This window comes from Canis lupus, chromosome 28 (assembly GCF_048164855.1).
Source record: "Canis lupus baileyi chromosome 28, mCanLup2.hap1, whole genome shotgun sequence".
NCBI lineage: Eukaryota > Metazoa > Chordata > Mammalia > Carnivora > Canidae > Canis > Canis lupus.
In genome coordinates, this window is record NC_132865.1 from 41,635,296 (window position 1) to 41,655,458 (window position 20,163).

A 20,163-nucleotide genomic window follows, 5' to 3' on the forward strand; every position below is an offset into this window, starting at 1 on the left:
AATTTGACAAACGTAACAAGAATTTGTACTCAGGGGCAGCCCGGGTGGCTCAGCAGTTTAGCGCAGCCTTCAGCCCAGGGCCTGATCCTGGGGACCCCGGATGGAGTCCCACGTCAGGCTCCCTTAATGGAACCTGCTTCTCCCTCTGCCTGTGTCTCTGCCTCTCTCTCTCTGTGTCTCTCATGAATAAATAAATAAATAAAATCTTAAAAAAAAAAAAAAGAATTTGTATTCATATGCTTTAACTTCAAATTTCAAGTTATGTTGTCCTCAAGAACAAAACACAGGAGTGTAGACTGCTTCCAAAGCCAGCTATGAATAATTCTCCTCTCTCAGGACATAGCCCTCCCGCCATTAGGGCTGGAGACTATTTCCCCTCTGCTTGAATCTGGAAGGCCTTGCCACTTATTTTGACAGAATATGGTAAAGTGATGTTGGTGTAGTTGTGGAAATAGCATTCTCAGAAGCCTGGTGGCTTCTCTTCTGTTTAGCTCTCTTGGAAGCCAACCATCAATTAAGACACTACCAGGATGTTAAGAAGTCAAACAGGCCAGACAATGGCCAGTCCTAATTGAATCAAGAAACCTGAACAATAGGCCCAGCCAATCATCACATTTGAAGCCACTAAGTTATACAGTGATTTGCTATACAGTCATAGATGGTAAAGGTGAGAAGAGCAAGTGAAAAAGTACTCTGGAGAAAAATGGTTAGCAGTGCAAAAACTTAGAGGTCAACTGCCATACATTCAGGTAGTTATGTCATATATTTAAAACATTACATAAAATCACTTTAAAAGACATGAATTAGGAGCACCTGGGTAGCTCAGTAAGTTATGCACCTGACTCTTTGATTGTGGTTCAGGTCATGATCTCAAAGTCATGAGATCCAGCCCCACATTGGATTCTCTCTCTCCCACTTCCTCCCATCTCTCTAAAAAAATTAAATTAAATTAAATACATGAATTGTATTCCACAGCTAACATCATCCTTAATGAAGAAAAACTGAGAGCTTTTCCCCTAAGGTCAGGAGGTCAGGAATAAGACTCTCACCAGTTATTTAACAGTACTGGAAGTTCTAGCCATAGCAAACAGACTACAAAAGAAATAAAAGGCAGGGATCCCTGGGTGGCGCAGTGGTTTAGCGCCTGCCTTTGGCCCAGGGCGCGATCCTGGAGACCCGGGATCGAATCCCACGTCAGGCTCCCGGTGCATGGAGCCTGCTTCTCCCTCTGGCTGTGTCTCTGCCTCTCTCTCTCTCTCTCTCTCTGTGACTATCATAAATAAATAAAAAAAAAAATTAAAAAAAAAAAAAGAAATAAAAGGCAATTAAACTGATAAAGAGGAAGCAAAACTTTCACTATTTGCATATGACATGATACTCTATATAGAAAACATGAAAGAACCCACCCAAAACACTTCTAGAACTGATAAACGAATTCAATAAAGTCGCAGGATACAAAATCGATGTGTAGAAACCTACTGCTTTTTTTAAGATTTTATTTATTTATTCATGAGAGTCACAGAGAGAGAGAGAGAGAGGCAGCGACACAAGGCAGAGGGAGAAGTAGGCTCCATGCAGGGAGCCCGACGTGGGACTCGATCCCAGGTCTCCAGGATCACACCCTGGGCTGAAGACGGGCGTTAAATCCCTGAGCCACCCGGGCTGCCCGCATTTCTACACACCAAAAATGACGCAGAAATATCATTTACAATTGCACTAAAAACAATAAGATACCTAGGAATAAACCTAGCCAAAAAGGTGAAAGACCCATACTCTGAAAACTGTAAACTACTGATGAAAGAAATTCAAGATGGCACAAAAAAAAATGGAAAAACATTCCACGCTGATGGATTAAAAAAACAAGTATTGTTAACCATCTATTCATGAGAGAGAAAGAGACACAGAGACACAGGCAGAGGGAGAAGCAGGCTCCACACACACAGAGAGCCTGACGTGGGACTTGATCCCGGGTCTCCAGGATCATGCCCTGGACTGAAGGCGGCGCTAAACCACTGAGCCAACCAGGTTGCCCAACAAGTATTGTTAAAATGACTATACTACCAAAAACAATCTCCACATTTAATGCAACCCCTATCAAAATACCAACAGCAATTTCCACAGAATTAGAACCACATCTAAAATTTACGTGGAACCATAAAACATCCTGAATAACCAAAGCACTTTTGAAAAAGAAAAAAAAAAAACAGAAGTATCACAATATAAGTTTTCAAGTTAAAGTGCAAAGCTGTAGTAACCAAAACAGTATGGTACTGGCACAGAAAGAGACACATAAATCAATGGAATGGAATAGAAAATCCAGAAATAAACCTACACCTATATAGTCAATAATCTTTGACAAAGTAGGAAAGAGCACCCAATGAGAAAAAGTCTCTTCAACAAATGGTGTTGGGAAAAGTGGACATCAATATGCAAAAGAAACTGGACCACTTTCTTATACCATACACAAAAGTAAATTCAAAATGAGTTAAAGACCTAAGTGTGTAACCTGCAACCATAAAAATCCTAAGAGAACACGGGCAGTAACTTCTTTCATATCAGCCATACCAACTTTTTTCTAGCTATGTCTAGGCAAAGGAAATAAAGCAAAAACAAACTATTGGGTCTACAATAAAATAAACTTTTCTGCATACGAAGGAAAATCAAAACTAAAAGGCAACCTATGGAATAGGAAAAGGTATTTTCAAATGACATCTGATAAATACTGAAATACATAAAGAACTTAACATCCAAAAAACAAACAATCCAACTTCAAAATGGGCAGAAGACATGAACAGACCTTTCTCCAAAGAAGACATACAGATGGCTAACATACAGATGGCTAACAAACATTCTCAACATTACTTAGCATCAGAAATACAATGAGAGGTCATCTCACACCTGTCAAAATGGCTAAAATCAACAACAACAAAAAAACAGGTGTTGCTAAGAATGCAGAGGGGAAAAAACCTTCCTGTACTGCCTTTGAGAATAAAAACTGGTGCAGCCACTGTGGAAACCAGTATGAAGGTTCCTCAAAAAGTTAAAAATAGAACTATCCTATGATCCAGCAATTCCAACACTGGTTATTTACCCAAAGAATACATAAACACTAATTCAAAGGGATACATGCAAAAAAAAGGGGGGGGAGGAATACATGCACCCCTATGTTTATACCATCATCATTCACAATAACTACAATATGAAAGCAGGTGAAGTGTCCAATGAGTGATGAAAGGATAAAGAAGACGGTGTGTGTGTGTGTGTGTGTGTGTAACAGCCATAAAACAAGGAAATCTTGCCATTTGCAACATGGATGGAGCTAGAGAATACAATGCTAATCAAAAAATAAGTCAGAGATTTTTGTTTTTCAGGGCTCTTTGCAAGGGTACTTGGCATGAAGTTGTAGCAAAGCAGTAACCGCAGTTGCACCGTTCTGCCTTCAGCTCCAGGATGTTTCCCATGGCCAGAATCGCTCTAAGTCATCTCGGAGTTCAAAGCATTCCACAAACAATGGCAAGGCAGAGTCACCAGAAATGGGCACCTGATTTCCATGATAAATATGGTAATGCTGTATTAGCTAGTGGAGCCACTTTCTGTATTGCTGTATGGGCATATACAGCAGCACAAATTGGAATAGAATGGAACCTGTCCCCTGTTGGCAGAGTCACCCCAAAGGAATGGAGGGATCAGTAATCCCAGCTGGTGTAATAATGAATTGTTTCAAAACCAACTCCTAATTGATGCCAAGTGAAAGCACTGTGCACCCACTAAAATATGGCATGATTTAAGAAATAAAGTACATTTAAAACCTTCAAAAAAAAAATAAGTCAGAGAAAGACAAATACCCTATGACTTCATTCATATATGGAACTTAAGAAACAAATGGGCAGGGCAGCCCGGGTGGCTCAGCGGTTTAGCGCATGCCTTAGCCCGGGATGAGATACTGGAGTTCTGGAATCGAGTCCCACATCAGGCTCCCTGAATGGAGCCTGCTTCTCCCTCTGCTTTGTCTCTGCCTCTCTCTCTCTCTGTGTGTGTCTCTCATGAATAAATAAATAAAATCTTTTAAAAAAAAATGAGCAAAGGGGAAATAAAAAAGAGAGACAGAAATCGAAAACTTGAGTCTTACACAGAACTGATGGTTCCCAAAGTGGAATGGGTTGGGAGGATGTGGTTAAAAAGGTAATGAGGTCTAAGGAGTGCACTTGCAATGAGCACCAGGTGATACATGAAGTGCTGAATCACTATATTGTACACCTGACACTAACACAAGACTGTATGTTTACTAACTGGAATTAAAATAAAAACTTAATAAGATAATAAAATACATGAATTACAGTAATTATAGAAATGAAAAAAACAGGCCTAATAACAACACATATACATTGATTGTATTTATCAGAAGTTTTCAAATGTTCATCAATATGAACCCAAAGATATGAACAAATGTTGCTTTAAACTCACTAGGCCTGGGGTGCCTGAGTGGCTCAGTGGTTGAGCGTCTGCCTTCGGCTCGGAGCATGATCCCAGGATCCAGCATCAGGTCCCACATCAGGCTCCTTGCAGGGAGCCTGCTTCTCCCTCTGCCTATGTCTCTGCCTCTCTTTCCATGTGTCTTTCATGAATAAATAAATAAACTCTTTAAAAAAAATAAAAAATAAAAATAAAAAAATAAACTCACTAGGCCTTTTTACCTTACTATGTTATTAAAAGCAGAATATTTTAGAAAAGTACATGAAGACATTCTGTGTCTTTACTGGCCTCTGTTTTAAACTATGTGCACTCAGTCTTCCATGCACCATCAGCGGAATTCCTAGTTGAGTAGGCCTATCATCCTATTAGCTCTGACCACTCATTCAGCAAAGGAACAAATATGACTGAATCATTAATCCTTATTCACAGTTCTTCACTCAGGAAAAAACCCATTCCATAATTTCCTATAATCCCACTAGCTTTTTCAAAACCAGAAATCATAATCCCACTATAAATACTATCATCAAGAATGTCAAAAATGTCAATACAGAATTGACATCAAGGCATATGATTTACATTACAAAAAACTTTAGAATGGAATTATATCCATCAGATAGTATGAACTGATAATACAAATACTGATTTAATGATAAAAACTACATTTACAAGAGTCACAAAAAATCAGAATATTCCTTTGCTGAAATGAAGATTTATCATGTACAGCAATTTTAACTTGTCTCTAAAATATCTCAAGAAATTGCATGAGATTAAAAATATTTTTCACTAGTACATATTTTTTATTTTTATTTTTTAAGATTTTATTTTTTCATAAGAGACACAGGGAGAGAGAGAGAGGCAGAGACAGGCAGAGGGAGAAGCAGGCTCCATGCAGGGAGCCAGACGTGGGACTCGATCCCAGATCTCCAGGATCACGCCCTGGGCTGAAGGCAGCACTAAACCACTGAGCCACCCAGGCTGCCCTTATTTTTATTTTTATTTTTTTAAAGATTTATTTATTCATGAGAGACACAGAGAGAGAGGCAGACACACAGGCACAGGAAGAAGCAGGCTCCATGCAGGGAGCCCAATGTGGGACTTGATCCCGGATGCTGGGATCAGGCCCTAAGCCGAAGCTGCTCAACTGCTGAGCCACCCAGGTGTCCCTAAAATATATTTTTTTAAAGATTTTATTTGAGAGAACATGCACATGCACATGCACACACACCAAAGGGGGCAGGCAGAGAGAGAGAGGGAGAATAAACTGCTGAGTGCAGAGTCTAATGCAGGGCTCAATCTCAGGATCCTAAAATTCATGACCTGAGCCAAATCAAGAGTCGGGCACTTACTTAACCAACTAAGCCATTCAAGCGCCCTTGGAATATATTAGGTTTATAACAATTGCTTAATATTCAATTAAGAAATGAGAACACAGGGATCCCTGGGTGGCTCAGCGGTTTAGCGCCTGCCTTTGGCCCAGGGCGTGATCCTGGAGTTCTGGGATCGAGTCCCACATCAGGCTCCCTGTATGGAGCCTGCTTCTCCCTCCTCCTGTGTCTCTGCCTCTCTCTCTATGTCTACCATAAATAAATAAATCTTTAAAAAAAAAAAAAAAGAAAGAAAGAAATGAGAACACATGTTAACATGTTTGTAGAACTCTGTACTTTAAAATTTGGTATATATTCACCTCACTAAATGCTTTGTAATAGGTTTTAAGTATTTTCTTTCATCTAAGTCTAAGATACCATCAACTATATGATGGAATAAGAAATTAACAAAAAAATTAACACTACAAACTAAACTACACAACATACACTTTTTTTTTCTTTTTCTTTTTAATTTTATTTATTCGTGAGAGACACAGAGAAAGAGAAAGGTAGAGACACAGGCAGAGGGAGAAGCAGGCTCCATGCAGGCAGCCCGACGCGGGACTCGATCTCAGGTCTCCAGGATTACGACCTGGGCCAAAGGCAGGCGCTAAACTGCTAAGCCACCCAGGGATCCCCAACATACACTTTTTCAGACGTTAAAATACCTTAGAACTCATGAAACATGGGGCGCCTGGGTGGCTCAGTCAGTTAGGCATCTGCCCTCAACTCAGGTTACGATCTCAGGGTCCTGGGATCAAGCCCCATGTTGAGCTCAACTGGGAGACTGCTTTCCCTCTCTTTCCACACCCCTCCCCCCCAACCTTCTCATGCTGTCTCTCAAATAAAATCTTTAAAAAAAAGAAATGATAAAACATAGTAAATAAAAGTATCTGGAAAAAAACAACTCAAATCAAATATTGTACATCTGAAGCATCTGTGCTATACCTTCAAATACAGGTGGAAAAACCTATAGAATATAAGGTTTGCAAAGTATCACAATCCTGGGGTTTGGGAAATGTATTTTGCACAGAATATGAATTATGCTACTGGTATTCTAGGTTACAACCAACACCACTCTGCCTCTGGACACTCCCCAAAAATTGTGCATACATATGAATTCATTCATATAATTATGTGCTGCATATTAACTCAAGTATATAAGGATAAAATAATCAGCTTAATGTGTTTAATCAATGTATTTGAACAAAATCTTTTAGGACTGTTTTACTTCAGAAAAGTAAACTAAAAACAGAATTTATGAGCAAAACATTACAATTTACAAAGAGGGAATGCTAGATTTTACTTGAACCATTTATTTTCTCATTATTAAATCTCTTAAATAGAAACTGTACCATAAGAAAATGACAGCACTCAAAAAACACTTGAATTTATAGCAGATGCTTATTTTCATTCTTTCTCTCAACGCTTATCGACTAGTCCTGTAGCAGATGCTGCCCATTCTGAACACCAAGACAGAATCCTTTCCCCAAGGTCTCACACTCAGATGTCAGTGAAGACAACCATATAAGAGATACATTCAACATTCAAATACAATGCAGTAAGCTGTTAAGACTTTGCTCAGATACACTACAGATAACTCAATGAGATAGGCAAACCAAGGGAGAATACAGAAGTTATTTACTATTCTCCAGAAAAGCAGCTAACAATGTTTATTCTAGGACTAGGAAAAGACATTTCCCTTAGAATAAACTAAGAAGTGGAGGAAAGTTAGGTAAGCTACAATATACCCTGGTTCCTCTCTAGTATTAATTTCTAAGTAAAATTAAGAACGGCATATACTCTAGAAGTTACGAGATCTTCTGACAGAGACCATTTAAATGAGTGTAACTGCTCTCCTGTAAGTTGTTAGCTTGCAGTCAGAAAACCATATTAAGCAAAATAAGTAAATATCCCTCCAAATTGCTGTTTGTAAGGTAAACACTTAAGAAAAGTAAAAACTTTACAACTTAAGTATTTCCTCTCGGGAAATAACCACTTACGTCAATATAGGTTAGTAAACTACAACTGATAAATTAGGTTAACAGGTGATGCTAGCATAAATAACAAATAGTAAATCAACCTATGTATTGTTTATATTTTTCAGTAACATTCCAGTCACTAAACTGAAAAATACTCATCATAATCACAGTACTTACAAAGCACAGACTGCTTAGAGAATGCTTTTTATCTACCTATTTAACTTTTTTTAATAAGGTTAAACCTCATACCTGGCAAGAGGAAGCATGGACTCCTACATAATCATAACCAGATCAGTTAGAAGTTACATTATGTCATCGCTTCTCCTCCTTTTGGCTAAAATCAAGTGAAGACATTTTTAAAGAACCAACTAGACAATGAAATACTTACCAAAAGCCATACTTTGCATCTTAATAAACTAGAAATATAGATAAATTGGACTTAATGAAAACAAAACTTTTGGGCTTTGAAGAACACCATCAAAAAAGTGAAATGATAACCTACAAAATGGGAGAAATTTGTGTATAGAATATATAAAGCATTCTAAGTCAGTGATTAAAAAAAATGGCCTAATTTAAAAATGAGCAAAGAATCTGAACAGACATTTCTTCAGACAACAAATGACCAAGAAGCACATAAAAAAATGCTCAACATCATTAGTCATGAGGGAAATGCAAATCAAAACCATAATGAAGGATCATATTACACCCACTAGAATGGCTAGAATTGAAAATTCAGGCAGTTTGTAATGTGGAGAAATCAGGACTCTCATAAACTACTGGTGAGAATATAAAATGTTCTCCATTTGGAAAACAGTATGGCAGTTTCTCAAACAATTAAAAATAGAATTTCCATTCTATTACCCAGCAATTGTACTCCTAGACATACACCCAGAAGAAATGAAAACATATATCCATACAGAAACTGGCACACAAGTGTTTATAGCAGCATTATTCATAATAGCCAAAACGTGGAAACAATCCAAATCAGCAATGAATAGATAAATCAAATGTAGTATACATAAAAAAATAGAATACTATTATTCAGCCATTAAAAGGAATAATTGATAAATGCTACATTGATGAACCTTCAAAACATTATACTAAGTAAAAGAAGTCAGACACAAAAGATCACATACCCTATAAAAGTCCAGAATGGGCAAATCTACAGAAACAGAACATAAATTTGTGGTTGAAGGGGCTAGAAGGGAATGATGAAGGGACAGTATGGTAAGGGTTAAAGTGTATAGGGTTTTGGGGGCAATAAACACGTTCTAAGGTGATGGTAGCGAACGGTTGCAAACATCTGCAAATACATCAGAAAACAACGAATTATATACACAGAGGTGAAGAGTATGGTACATGAATTCTGACTCAACAAAGGTTTAAAAAACAAGTAGAAAGGAGTAATTTTCTGAGACCAAACTCAGTATTTATTTACAGTTCCATCTCCCAGAAGCTTCAGCTTTCTCAGTGATCAACCAATCAAAGGTATAGTCAAGGACTTCATGGGCAAAACTGGCCTTTTTCCAGAGAACACTGAAATTTTTTTTAAGATTATTTATTTACTTATTTATTTGAGACAGAGTGAGCAGAGAGCATGAGTGGGGGGAGGGGCAGAGGGAGAAGGAGAAACAGACTTCCCCATGAGCAAGGAGCCTGACCCGGGGCTTGAATCCAGGACCGCAGGATCATGACCTGAGCCAGAGGCAGACGCTTAACTTGACTGAGCCACCCAGCACCTAGTACCCTGGATTTTAGACACTATTTCAAAACCCCTGGGGAGAATAAGGAGTCCAGATTACATAGCTGTTGAGCAGTCATAAGTCCCACAAATCTTGGAAGTAGGTTCTTCTCACCTGATGAGCATACACCATCCTGTCCAGAGGCACCCAAACTGGAGAAGTAGGTAAGAGCAAGAATGGGAGAAAGTGGAGTCAGTATTAAATGTTCTAAATCGGGGCAGCCCCAGTGGCACAGCGGTTTAGTGCCACCTGCAGCCCACGGTGTGATCCTGGAGACCCGGGATCGAGTCCCACGTCGGGCTCCCTGCATGGAGCCTGCTTCTTCCTCTGCCTGCGTCTCTGCCTCTCTCTCTCTCATGAATAAATAAAATCTTTAAAAATAAAATGTTCTACATCACCAATTTATGAGCAACATTTAAGGTAACTCATTAGGTTATGCTTCCTACTTCTGAAAGAGATGAATTCCTATCAATCTCTCATAGCATTCCCAATAACCTCTCCTCCAATCCCCAAAATAAGCTGAGAGGGAAAATGTCAGATTTTGTAAGAATCACCAAGGGAGGGGTAGCCTGGGTGGCTCAGCGGTTTAGTGCCGCCTTCAGCCCAGGGCCTGATCCTGGAGACCCGGGATCAAGTCCCACGTCAGGCTCCCTGCTGGAGCCTGCTTCTCTCTCTGACCCTCCCTCTGTTTCTCTCATGAATGAATGAATGAATGAATGAATGAATCACCAAGAGAAACAATGACTGTGTATTTGCCTGCAATACCGAATTTGTGCTCACAAAAAAGATTTGTGTAAATGTGCAACAAGATTTAGCTATGATTATCAATTGTCTTAAATTTTTTTATTATTCTTTCAACATAATCAAGACAAAAAACATGTAGTTTTAATTATTTATAATGCCATTACACTCTCTGAAGTGTTTTTGTCTTAATCTTTAACGGCATTCGGGATCCCTGGGTGGCGCAGCAGTTTGGCGCCTGCCTTTGGCCCAGGGCGCGATCCTGGAGACCCGGGATCAAATCCCACGTCGGGCTCCCGGTGCATGGAGCCTGCTTCTCCCTCTGCCTGTGTCTCTGCCTCTCTCTCTCTGTGACTATCATAAATAAATAAAATTAAAAAAAAAAATCTTTAACGGCATTCATTTATGGAATCATTGTTAGGTTCCTACAAAATAAAAGCAAACAGAAAGTTTATAGAATACAGTGTAATACAGAAGTACTATAAAAAAAACTTGAAATCAAGAAACTAGCTCTGGACTCAACATCTAGCTAAATAATCTTATGAAAGTCATTTCATATCTAGATTTCCATCGCTCATCTATAAAAAAAAGAACTTGGCCCACAGCTCAGATGACCCATAAGGTGCTTTCCATCAGAACTACTATTTCAACATATGTAAAGGCATAAACAGGCCTTAAGGATTTTCCTCCTGTGGTCTGAAACATTGCTGAGTTCTAACTTAAACTGAATATAACACCTGCTTTTTTTTTTTTTAAGATTTTATTTATTTATTCATGAAACACCTGCTCTTATACAAATCAGTGGAGACTTTGCAAATAAGTCACTCACAAACGCCACTCCTAAAGTCCCACCTTATAGTATTACCTCAGATTCATTTATAAAAGCATCAGCTCTTTTAAAAAGTCAGCTACATTTAAAACAAACTTTTGAACACTGAATTTTATTCTTTATTCTAGTCTAAAAGCCTCATGTATCCACTTCGAAATTTTGTGTCAAACAGCTCCCCAAATAATTGTCAAGTGGATGTTTCCACTAAGGATAATCTTCTGTTTGCAGGACTTTCAGTTAGCACAGTTGAAGCTCCAGTTAGCAGTCTACTAACTGTAACTGCTTTAAGTATAAATTTTGCTGGGGATCCCTGGGTGGCTCAGCGGTTTCGCGCCTGCCTTTGGCCCAGGGCGCGATCCTGGAGTCCGGGGATCGAGTCCCACGTCGGGCTCCCGGCATGGAGCCTGCTTCTCCCTCTGCCTGTGTCTCTGCCTCTCTCTCTGTGTGTCTATCATAAATAAATAAAAATAAATCTTTAAAAAAATATATAAATTTTGCTGCTAGTTCCCCAGTCCATAAATCATTATGTAAATAACAGAAGAGCATCCTAACCAGTGGCCAATCACTTCACATCTTTTAAAATCTGTTGGTGATGGGTCACTACATCTGTTAGTCACATACAGACAGCAAAGCTTTTAGGAGTACTGCCTCCTTGTCTGCCAGTCATAAACCCATGTGACATTCTATAAAAATAGCCAAAAAAGGAAGTTAGCCGACAAAGATCAAAGTACAGCAAAGAAATGAAAACTGAAAGAAAGCGCAGCAAAGAAAGAAAAACAGGTAACACGAAAGTGAAATATGAATCAAATGTAAATACAGTTATAGAAGAAACACCCAACCATAAATGTTGGAGACTCTAGATGAGCAGCCACATGAACTTTGTGAATGTGAGCTTATGGGTGTAAATGACGAAAGTAATTTAAGAAAAAGATGACAGTGTTCCAGAGGAAGTGAAAAACTTCACAATAAAGAAAGTCTCAGATTATTTCCTAATACTGAAAGCAAAGAGGGTAAAATATTGGAAGTGATTCCAATTTAGGACTATGACAATTCACCAAAACACAGAAAAGATACTTGCTCCACGTCATAAGTTATAGGATGAGAAGAAAAAGTATTGCTCAAACTACTCCCAAGAAGTTTACAAATAAAACACTCTAATTCTTAATGTATCATGTTTAAATTACAGTACTAAACAAATCTCACTTTTACAATTTTTTTCTTTTCTTATACACTGGTAACCACAGAAAGAGTTTTTAATGTCTGAGCTATTATTTTCAAAGGTCACAGAGTAATAATTTTTCTTACTTAGTAATAAAATTGCTTTGGGGGCACCTGGGTGGCTCAAGTTAGTTAGGGACCTGACTTTGGCTCAGGTCATGATCTGGGGGTTCTGGAATCAAGCCCCATGGGCTCTGTGCTTAGCAGGAAGTCTGCTTCTCCCTCTCCCTTCCCCCTGCTCATGCTTTCTTTCTCAAAAAAGATAAATAGAATCTTTTAAAAAAATTTGCTTTGAACAGTTTGTTTGGTCATTTTACCACTCTACAGTACTGTGCAAAGGGGTGACTGCCTGGACAGGACAGTAAGGTTGTTTTATTTAACACTGTCAAGATCAAGGGTCTATCAAGAGTACCCAGGTTCCTAAGAGACACAGAAAAATCTATCAGGCCAGTTATTAAAGTCTCAAGGGGGGAAATGTACTGGACTACAGTAATTTAGCTCTCCTATTGTTTAGTTCCCATTCAGATCTCATCTGTTACTACTCCCAAATTCTACCCATATATCTTCATCTTGAAGATGGGGAAAACAAAATCAAGTTATCCAACCTTTTCATATAAGGAATGGGGAAAGCAAGGCTTAAGAGATTCAGTGGCATATGTCTACCAACCATGCCACAGTAATCTATGCAGGGCAGCAGAGGAATTAAAGACTGCTAATCTAGTTCTTGTTCCCATATACACAATGCTACCCACTTCTTAAAAAGGTAATTAGTAAGTTTTATTTTGGTTTCATTTTTCAACCATATGGCTAACACAGATCCACTATCAAAGAAAAAATACTCCCATTTTTTCCTGAGCCTCTCATTACTTAAAGATATTTTACAGTCATCTGCATTCAGAGCCCAGAACCGTACTCTAACACTAGTGTAACTTAAGTGATAAGAAATTTTAAAATGTTTATAACAATGTATCCCAAATGGGATTCTGAGATAGAAAACATACATTAGGTACTCTAATGTACAATCTTCTATATACTATCTTCACAACTTCTCTGTAAAACAAACTATTCTAAAATTTAAAACTTATTTATTTTAGAAAAGTATTACACATACTTTTTTATAAGTACTTATACTTTTTTATAAGTATAAGACACATGTCTTTTATAAGTGCTAGGATCCTTTTTAAAAAAATTTTATTTGAGAGAGAGAGAGAGAGAATGCGAGCGCATGAGCAGGGGGAGGGGCTGAGAGAGAAGCAGACTCCTTCCTGAGCAGGGAGCCCAATGTGGGGTTCAATCCCAGGATCCCAAGGTCATGACCTGAGCCGAAGGCAGATGATTAATAAACTGAGCTACTCAGGCACCCTTAGCGCTAGGATCTAATTAAATTTTTGAATCAAAGGTACTACATGTTCTATTCCTTAAAGTAGTGCTTCTTAAAAAAAATTAAATTAAAAAATAAAGTAGTGCTTCTTAAGCTATGTCCCATGAAATCCTCTTGACCCCCAGAGGTGACTCTGCCTCTTGGAAAAGGGGATCCTAGCTAGTGGGTCTCTCTACCCCAGCCCAATTTCCATTCATAAGAAGCATCTAATAGTCTGAAACAAAGATATTGCTAGAAAGAATAGTGTGAAAGTCACTCTCCAGCCTAAAAGGAAGATTCATGATCTGAGGACTATTCCAAACTCACAGTTCCTCATAACAGAACACTCAAATTCTAATCCTGAATCCATCACTATGTACAATCTTGTATTTTTTTAGGTCAGTTTTCTCACCCGGAAAATAAGAGGACCAAATGGTATGCCAAAGTATGTTTCAGCTTACAGTTCCCATTCTAATTTGAACTTTTTCTTTTTTTTTTTTTTAAAGATTTTATTTTTTTATTCATGAGACACACAAGGAGAGGCAGAGACACAGGCAGAGAGAGGGAGAAGCAGGCTTCATGCAGGGAGCCGGATGTGGGACTTGATCCCAGGACTCCAGGATCACGCTCTGAGCCAAAGGCAGATGCTCAACCGCTGAGCCACCCAGGCGTCCCATAATTTGAACTTTTTCTACCCAATTTCTCTTCTAGTAAAAGGAAGGGTAAAAGCATATGACTTAGATAAGGCACATTAAAATATAATGCCTTAATAAAGATCAAAAAATAGCTGTCAGGGATCCCTGGGTGGCGCAGCGGTTTAGCACCACCTTCAGCACAGGGCATGATCCTGGAACCCTGGGATCGAATCCCACGTCGGGCTCCCTGTATGGAGCCTGCTTCTCCCTCTGCCTGTGTCTCTGCCTCTCTCTCTTTCTCTCGGTGTCTCTCATGAATAAATAAATAAAATATTTTTTTAAAAAAATAGCTGTCAAAAAAAATTATCTGTCAAGTGTCTGTACTTTCTGGCCTATCAAATAACTTTTACCCAAAATTATTTTGTCTATGTACATTTTTTAAATGACTCTTTTCAGTTTTTGGGGTTTTTTTTTTTTTTTAGTAATCTCTACACCCAAAACGGTTGGCTCAAGCCCATGACCTTGAGATCAAGAGTCCCATGCTCCTCAGACTGAGCCAGCCAGGCACCCCAAAACACATAATTACATCCAGCTGTCTCATCTCATTTTAAATTTCCAGCTACATCATATTTATTCCACAAATATACAGGTACTATTTCCCTTCCATACCACCAAGAAGCAAAGAATATAAAAATACAGCCAACAGAAAGTGCAATTTAAAAAGTCTAGGGAGGGACACCTGAGTGGCGCACCGGTTGAGCGTCTGCCTTTGGCTCAGGGCATAATCCCGGAGTCCCACATCAGACTCCCTGCATGGAGCCTGCTTCTCTCTCTGCCTATGTCTCTGCCTCTCTCTCTCTCTCTCTCATAAATAAAATCTTTTAAAAAATTAAAATAAAATGTCCAAAGCTGCTTCTGCACTCATACCCACCTCAGTTCAACAATACTGTCAATAATGTAAGGCACAAAAAATGAATAAATACTGAAATATACAAGGGCAAGTTTTGCAATAGTTTCAAAATGAAATGCAGTGGTTTAAGAAAACTCAAATCCCTAAATTACATCATTATTAATTAAGCTAATGTTTCAAAGTTCATAAATCTCAAGAGTGAAATGTAACAATTGTGATACTGAAATATAAACCAGAAAATACAGGTATCCAATGTATAAGCAAATATGCCAATAATCAGTAACATCTTTATAATTTTTATTTGACTCTCTTAAAAATAACTAAAAGTGGTTAACAAAAAGTATCTGCCATTAATACCTATTATTTGGTCTTTTCAAAGTATTTCCACACTTTCTAATATGTATATTAAGGGAAAACAGTGCAATTAACAAAATGAAAAACATCAAATGCACTATTACTAAATTTTCAAGAACCCACAGATACTAAGCACAACTCTTACAAAGATACGGTCCGTTCACAAGCACACTGGACTTCAAATAGCAAGTAAAGTTGTAACAGTAAAATCTCACTTTTTATATAATCTTTGTTTTACTAGTTCTCTGACCTCAAGTATATTTCCCAGCGCTAAAACTGTTAAAGATTTCATCACTTATAATATCTGTAAATAATGAAGATGAGCCTTAAAACATAATTTTTCATTAAAATTTATGTTGAACGTAGGTTGAGGTATTATCTTAAAAGTTCCGATAACAGGGGCAGCCCCGGTGGCGCAGCGGTTTAGCGCCGCCTGCAGCCCGGGGTGTGATCCTGGAGACCCGGAATCGAGTCCCACGTCGGGTTCCCTGCATGGAGCCTGCTTCTCCCTCTGCCTGTGTCTCTGCCTCTCTCTCTCCCTGTGTCTCTCATGAATAAATTAATAAAATCTTTTAAAAAGAAATTAAAAGTTCCAATAACGTACACTGCAACCTTCCATTTCTCAGCACATATACATTTAGAAATTCGTTTTATTACGCAATGATGGCATTTAGTATTAAATCACTGTTCTATAACCTGGTTTCAATAATGATTAGGAAAAATGAAAGATCACACGTATGTTTATGTAATAAAACTTAACATTTTCATTTTAACATTTTTTAAAATGGTCAAGCTTGGAAAATCTCAGCATTAATAATTAACTTCAAAAAAAATAATCAACTTCAAAAATCTGTGCTAAAAAAAAAAAAAACCTCTGTGCTCACAGGAAAACAAACACTGTAGCCAGTACGAGAGAAGAGTTGAAAAGCCTACGACCTAAGAAACCCACTGCTTCAATTAGCTTTTCCTTGCTCTAGGTTTTTATTTTACTTGAACTGCAGTTTTGCATTTATTTTTCTTAAGATTTTATTTAAAGTTGTTTAAATGAATAAAAAGACAGTACGTCTTCAGTCAGGTAAGAATGGTCATCGTCTCTCCGTTATTACAAAAAGCGACAGTCCCCGTCCTTAGTCCTCCCCTCCGCCACCCATATAGAGGCCTGTCCCTGAGAACGCCGGCCCCTGCCCGCCCAGGATCCCCCGACCCCGAAACCCTTGGGCACGCGAGGCCGATACCGCCCACCTCGGGCCTCCTCTCGGCCCTCCCACAACACCTCCGGCTCGGCCACTGGATCCGCACCCGCCAGACCCCGCGAGCGCGCCCGCACCGGAGCCACCCCGCCCCCAGCCGCGAGCGCGCGGCCGACGCGCAGGCACGACCCACCGCCCCCGACGACCGCCCCGGGCCCTGGCCGGCGCCCGGCCCGCCCGGACTCTCCCCGCGCCCGGGCTGCGCTCCACAGGAAGCGCGGCGTCCGACAAGGCACACTCTAGATTCCCCCCCATAGTCAGCGCCCGGCCGCCAGCAGCCGGAGGAGGGGCAAAGCCGGGGTGGAGCGGGGCAGCAGGCAGCCCAACCCGGGAACCGACCTGTGGAGACCGCCATCTTCTCCTGCAGCCCGACGCCGCCGCATGCACGCACAGCGACGTCAGCGCCACTTCCGGCAGCGCGCCGCCCCACCCCTCAGCGCGCGGCTTCCCGGCGCGCGTCGCCACGGCCCCGCCCCGCCCCGCCCCGCCCCGCCCCGCCCCGCCCCGCCCCCGCCGGCACCCGGGCCCCCAGCCCCAACCCGGGCTCCCCTCCCCAGGGCTCTACAATTGGTTCCAAGGAAAAGGCAAAGGAAAAGTTCATCGGGACACCAAGCTGAGTGAGTCACCGTAGTGTACTGCGAAAATACAAAGTGAGTATTTTCGTAAAGGCATGTGCGGCGGAGGGGAGGGGGAAAATTTTTTTTTTTAATTAAAAAAAAAAGGCTCGTGCAGTGGGCTGCAATCCCCAATATGGCAACCGGGTGTGTTAGGAAGGAGCCTGCGCCTCGAGAAGTGCTGTAAGGGAGCTCGGGTTTGCAAAGCCTGAATTTGTTCAACGATACATCTCATTAAGAATGTTTTATATTGATTATTGAGATATTTTGATATATTGAATTAAGAGAAGTATATTATTAAAAGTTATAACAAAATAGGGCATTGACAATTCTGTGTTGAAAAATGATTCAAAGGCGTTAGAAAATTTAAAGAACCCCTTAGAATTAAATGAATTTATTGCGTTCATATTTCACTTGTGAGATAGGCATGATAGTGAAACACTAAAGTCTATATCTAAGTCTGCAGAGGTCTGAAAACACTCTAAACTTCGTAAATAATTAGGAAGCATGTTGTTCAAACAGCAAATGTTTTTACATCCTTAGTGTCACTGCGTAACTGTAATGGTTCTCGATACGGTCCTCACAAATGTAATTGGTAATATCTGATACTTTCATCCCGTTTGATAAGAAATACAACCAAACCCGAAAGAAGTTAGATTACTTTCCTAAGAGCGTGAATCTACGAGCAGTTACGGCCGAGCCGGGAGCCGGACGACATTCTGATTCCCAAGCCCAGGCCCTTCTCGTTCCTGGCTGCCCTTGTGCTGCCGCTCCTGAGAGTCGAGGCTGACTCTGCTGCAGTAGCACGCGGCAGCCTCAGGTGCTTGCTTTAGCGGTTCTTAGTTCTTTCCATCCCACACACTTATTTTGTTTTAAGATTTATTTATTTATTCATGAGAGAGAGAGAGAGAGGCAGAGACACAGGCAGGAGGAGGGAGAAGCAGGCTCCATGCACCGGGAGCCCGACGCGGGACTCGATCCCGGGTCTCCAGGATCGCGCCCTGGGCCGAAGGCAGGCGCTGAACCGCTGCGCCACCCAGGGATCCCCAATCCCACACACTTATTTACCCCATCTCTTATATGTGTCTGAAGCTTTGGAAAAAGAAAGACTCTACTCTTGGGAGGCCCGTGCCTCAGCGGTTGAGTGGCTGCCTTTGCCTCAGGGCTTGATCCCTGGTGGGGGCGGGATCGAGTCCCACATCGGGCTCCCTGCATGGAGCCTGCTTCTCCCTCTGCCTGTGTCTCTGCCTCTCTCTCTGTGTCTCTCATGAATAAATAAATAAATCTTAAAAAAAAAAATAATCTAAGAGAGGCAGGAAAGGCCAAGGTGAGCATGGATATAGGTCCTCCCATCACCTTCCACCACAGCTTACTTGGCTCATCAGTGTGCAATGAAGAAATGTTGGATTTTGAACCAGAAAGATGTAAGTCCAGCTACTTGGTCAACTTGTGACCTTAAAAAGGGCATTTAATCTCTTTAATCTACAATTTCCCAGCAGTGAAATAGGGGTAATCTTAGGATTTATACATTAAATATAGTGTCTGGCACATCAAATGTGTACAGTAAATGGTTGCCATTATTATGATAATTATAACATAAGAGAAAGTATTCTTTTTACTAGTAGGCAAATAATTTTTATAGGCATTTTGTATTCCTCAGGCTCTGCCTGGGAAGAAACTCAAAACCAAATCTCTAGTACCTCTCTAGTACATGTTTATGGTAATGTATGTTATGACATCAACCTTCAAATCACTTTGTTTTTTTATTTCTCCCTCATCATACTTTACACTTATTTGGCTCATTATGGTGGTATTTAATATATCTCTGTAAGTTACCACAAAGTAACTTTTCATTTTTTTAGAAAGGACTGTATTAATAAATGATAAATCAGCTATTATAAGTTTTCATTTCTATATAACCACTGGATAACTGGTATATGTCATTTCCTAATCCCTTCTTAAGAAAAAATGCCCTAGGGATCCCTGGGTGGCGCAGCGGTTTGGCGTCTGCCTTTGGCCCAGGGCACGATCCTGGAGACCCAGGATCGAATCCCACGTCAGGCTCCCGGTGCATGGAGCCTGCTTCTCCCTCTGCCTGTGTCTCTGCCTCTCTCTCTCTCTCTCTCTGTGACTATCATAAATAAATAAAATTAAAAAAAAAATTTAAAAAAAAAAAAGAAAAAATGCCCTATCGTGTGCTCTAGTGAAAGAGACCCTAAGCTGTTGAACAAAAGTGGTCCAGCTGCAATAGTGAAACCAATTCCTGCCAGCTACAGTTAATAACATAATTCAAAGGCATCCATTCTATAGACTGACTAGCAGTCTATGTGAAGGTCTATCGCAACAAACACCTTTGTCAAACATGAATCAATCAGTTTCTCCTTCCCTCCCTCCTTCCCTCCCTCTCCCTTATCTGTCCAGAAAAATACAGATGGAAGCAGAAAGACAAGAATGACACACAAGAAGATGCGTAGAGTAGACACAAAAAAGTCACAGAATCCCTTCAATGGCAATTTGAAGACCTTAAGGTAACCAGGTCCTTAGATCCATGTTGGCTCCTTCTAGTTGCCAAAATAACTTTTCCTCTTCTTCCAACAGTAGAAGTGCAACTCCCATGAAGTTTCTGCCTCCCTCTTTTTCACTAGTGTTTGTGGTGGGCAGTCTAAGGCACCCCATGATCCCACCTTCTGG

The 20,163-nt window shown here is 40.2% G+C and overlaps 1 protein-coding gene and 1 pseudogene across 6 annotated transcripts in view; one reads left to right on the forward strand and one right to left on the reverse strand.

Annotated features, from left to right (window-relative positions):
• Positions 1-17,308, reverse strand: part of LOC140620433 (ubiquitin-conjugating enzyme E2 variant 2) — a 51,377-nt gene extending 34,069 nt beyond the window's left edge. For 4 of the 6 annotated variants that reach the window (XR_012020233.1, XM_072804682.1, XM_072804684.1 and 1 more), the window contains exons 1-2: positions 17,198-17,270; positions 9,676-11,579 (exon numbers count right to left, since the gene is read on the reverse strand). Coding sequence is in view for 5 of the 6 variants with exons in the window: in XM_072804682.1 (XP_072660783.1) it covers positions 9,676-9,919 (244 nt within the window). In the remaining variant the exon portion in view is untranslated. Of the gene's footprint in view, positions 1-9,675; positions 11,580-17,197 lie in introns of all 6 variants that reach the window. The other 2 variants (XM_072804685.1, XM_072804686.1) reach the window with 1 other exon arrangement.
• On the forward strand, positions 3,414-3,823 carry LOC140620435 (cytochrome c oxidase subunit 7B, mitochondrial pseudogene; annotated as a pseudogene).
• Positions 17,309-20,163: the final 2,855 nt, after the last annotated feature.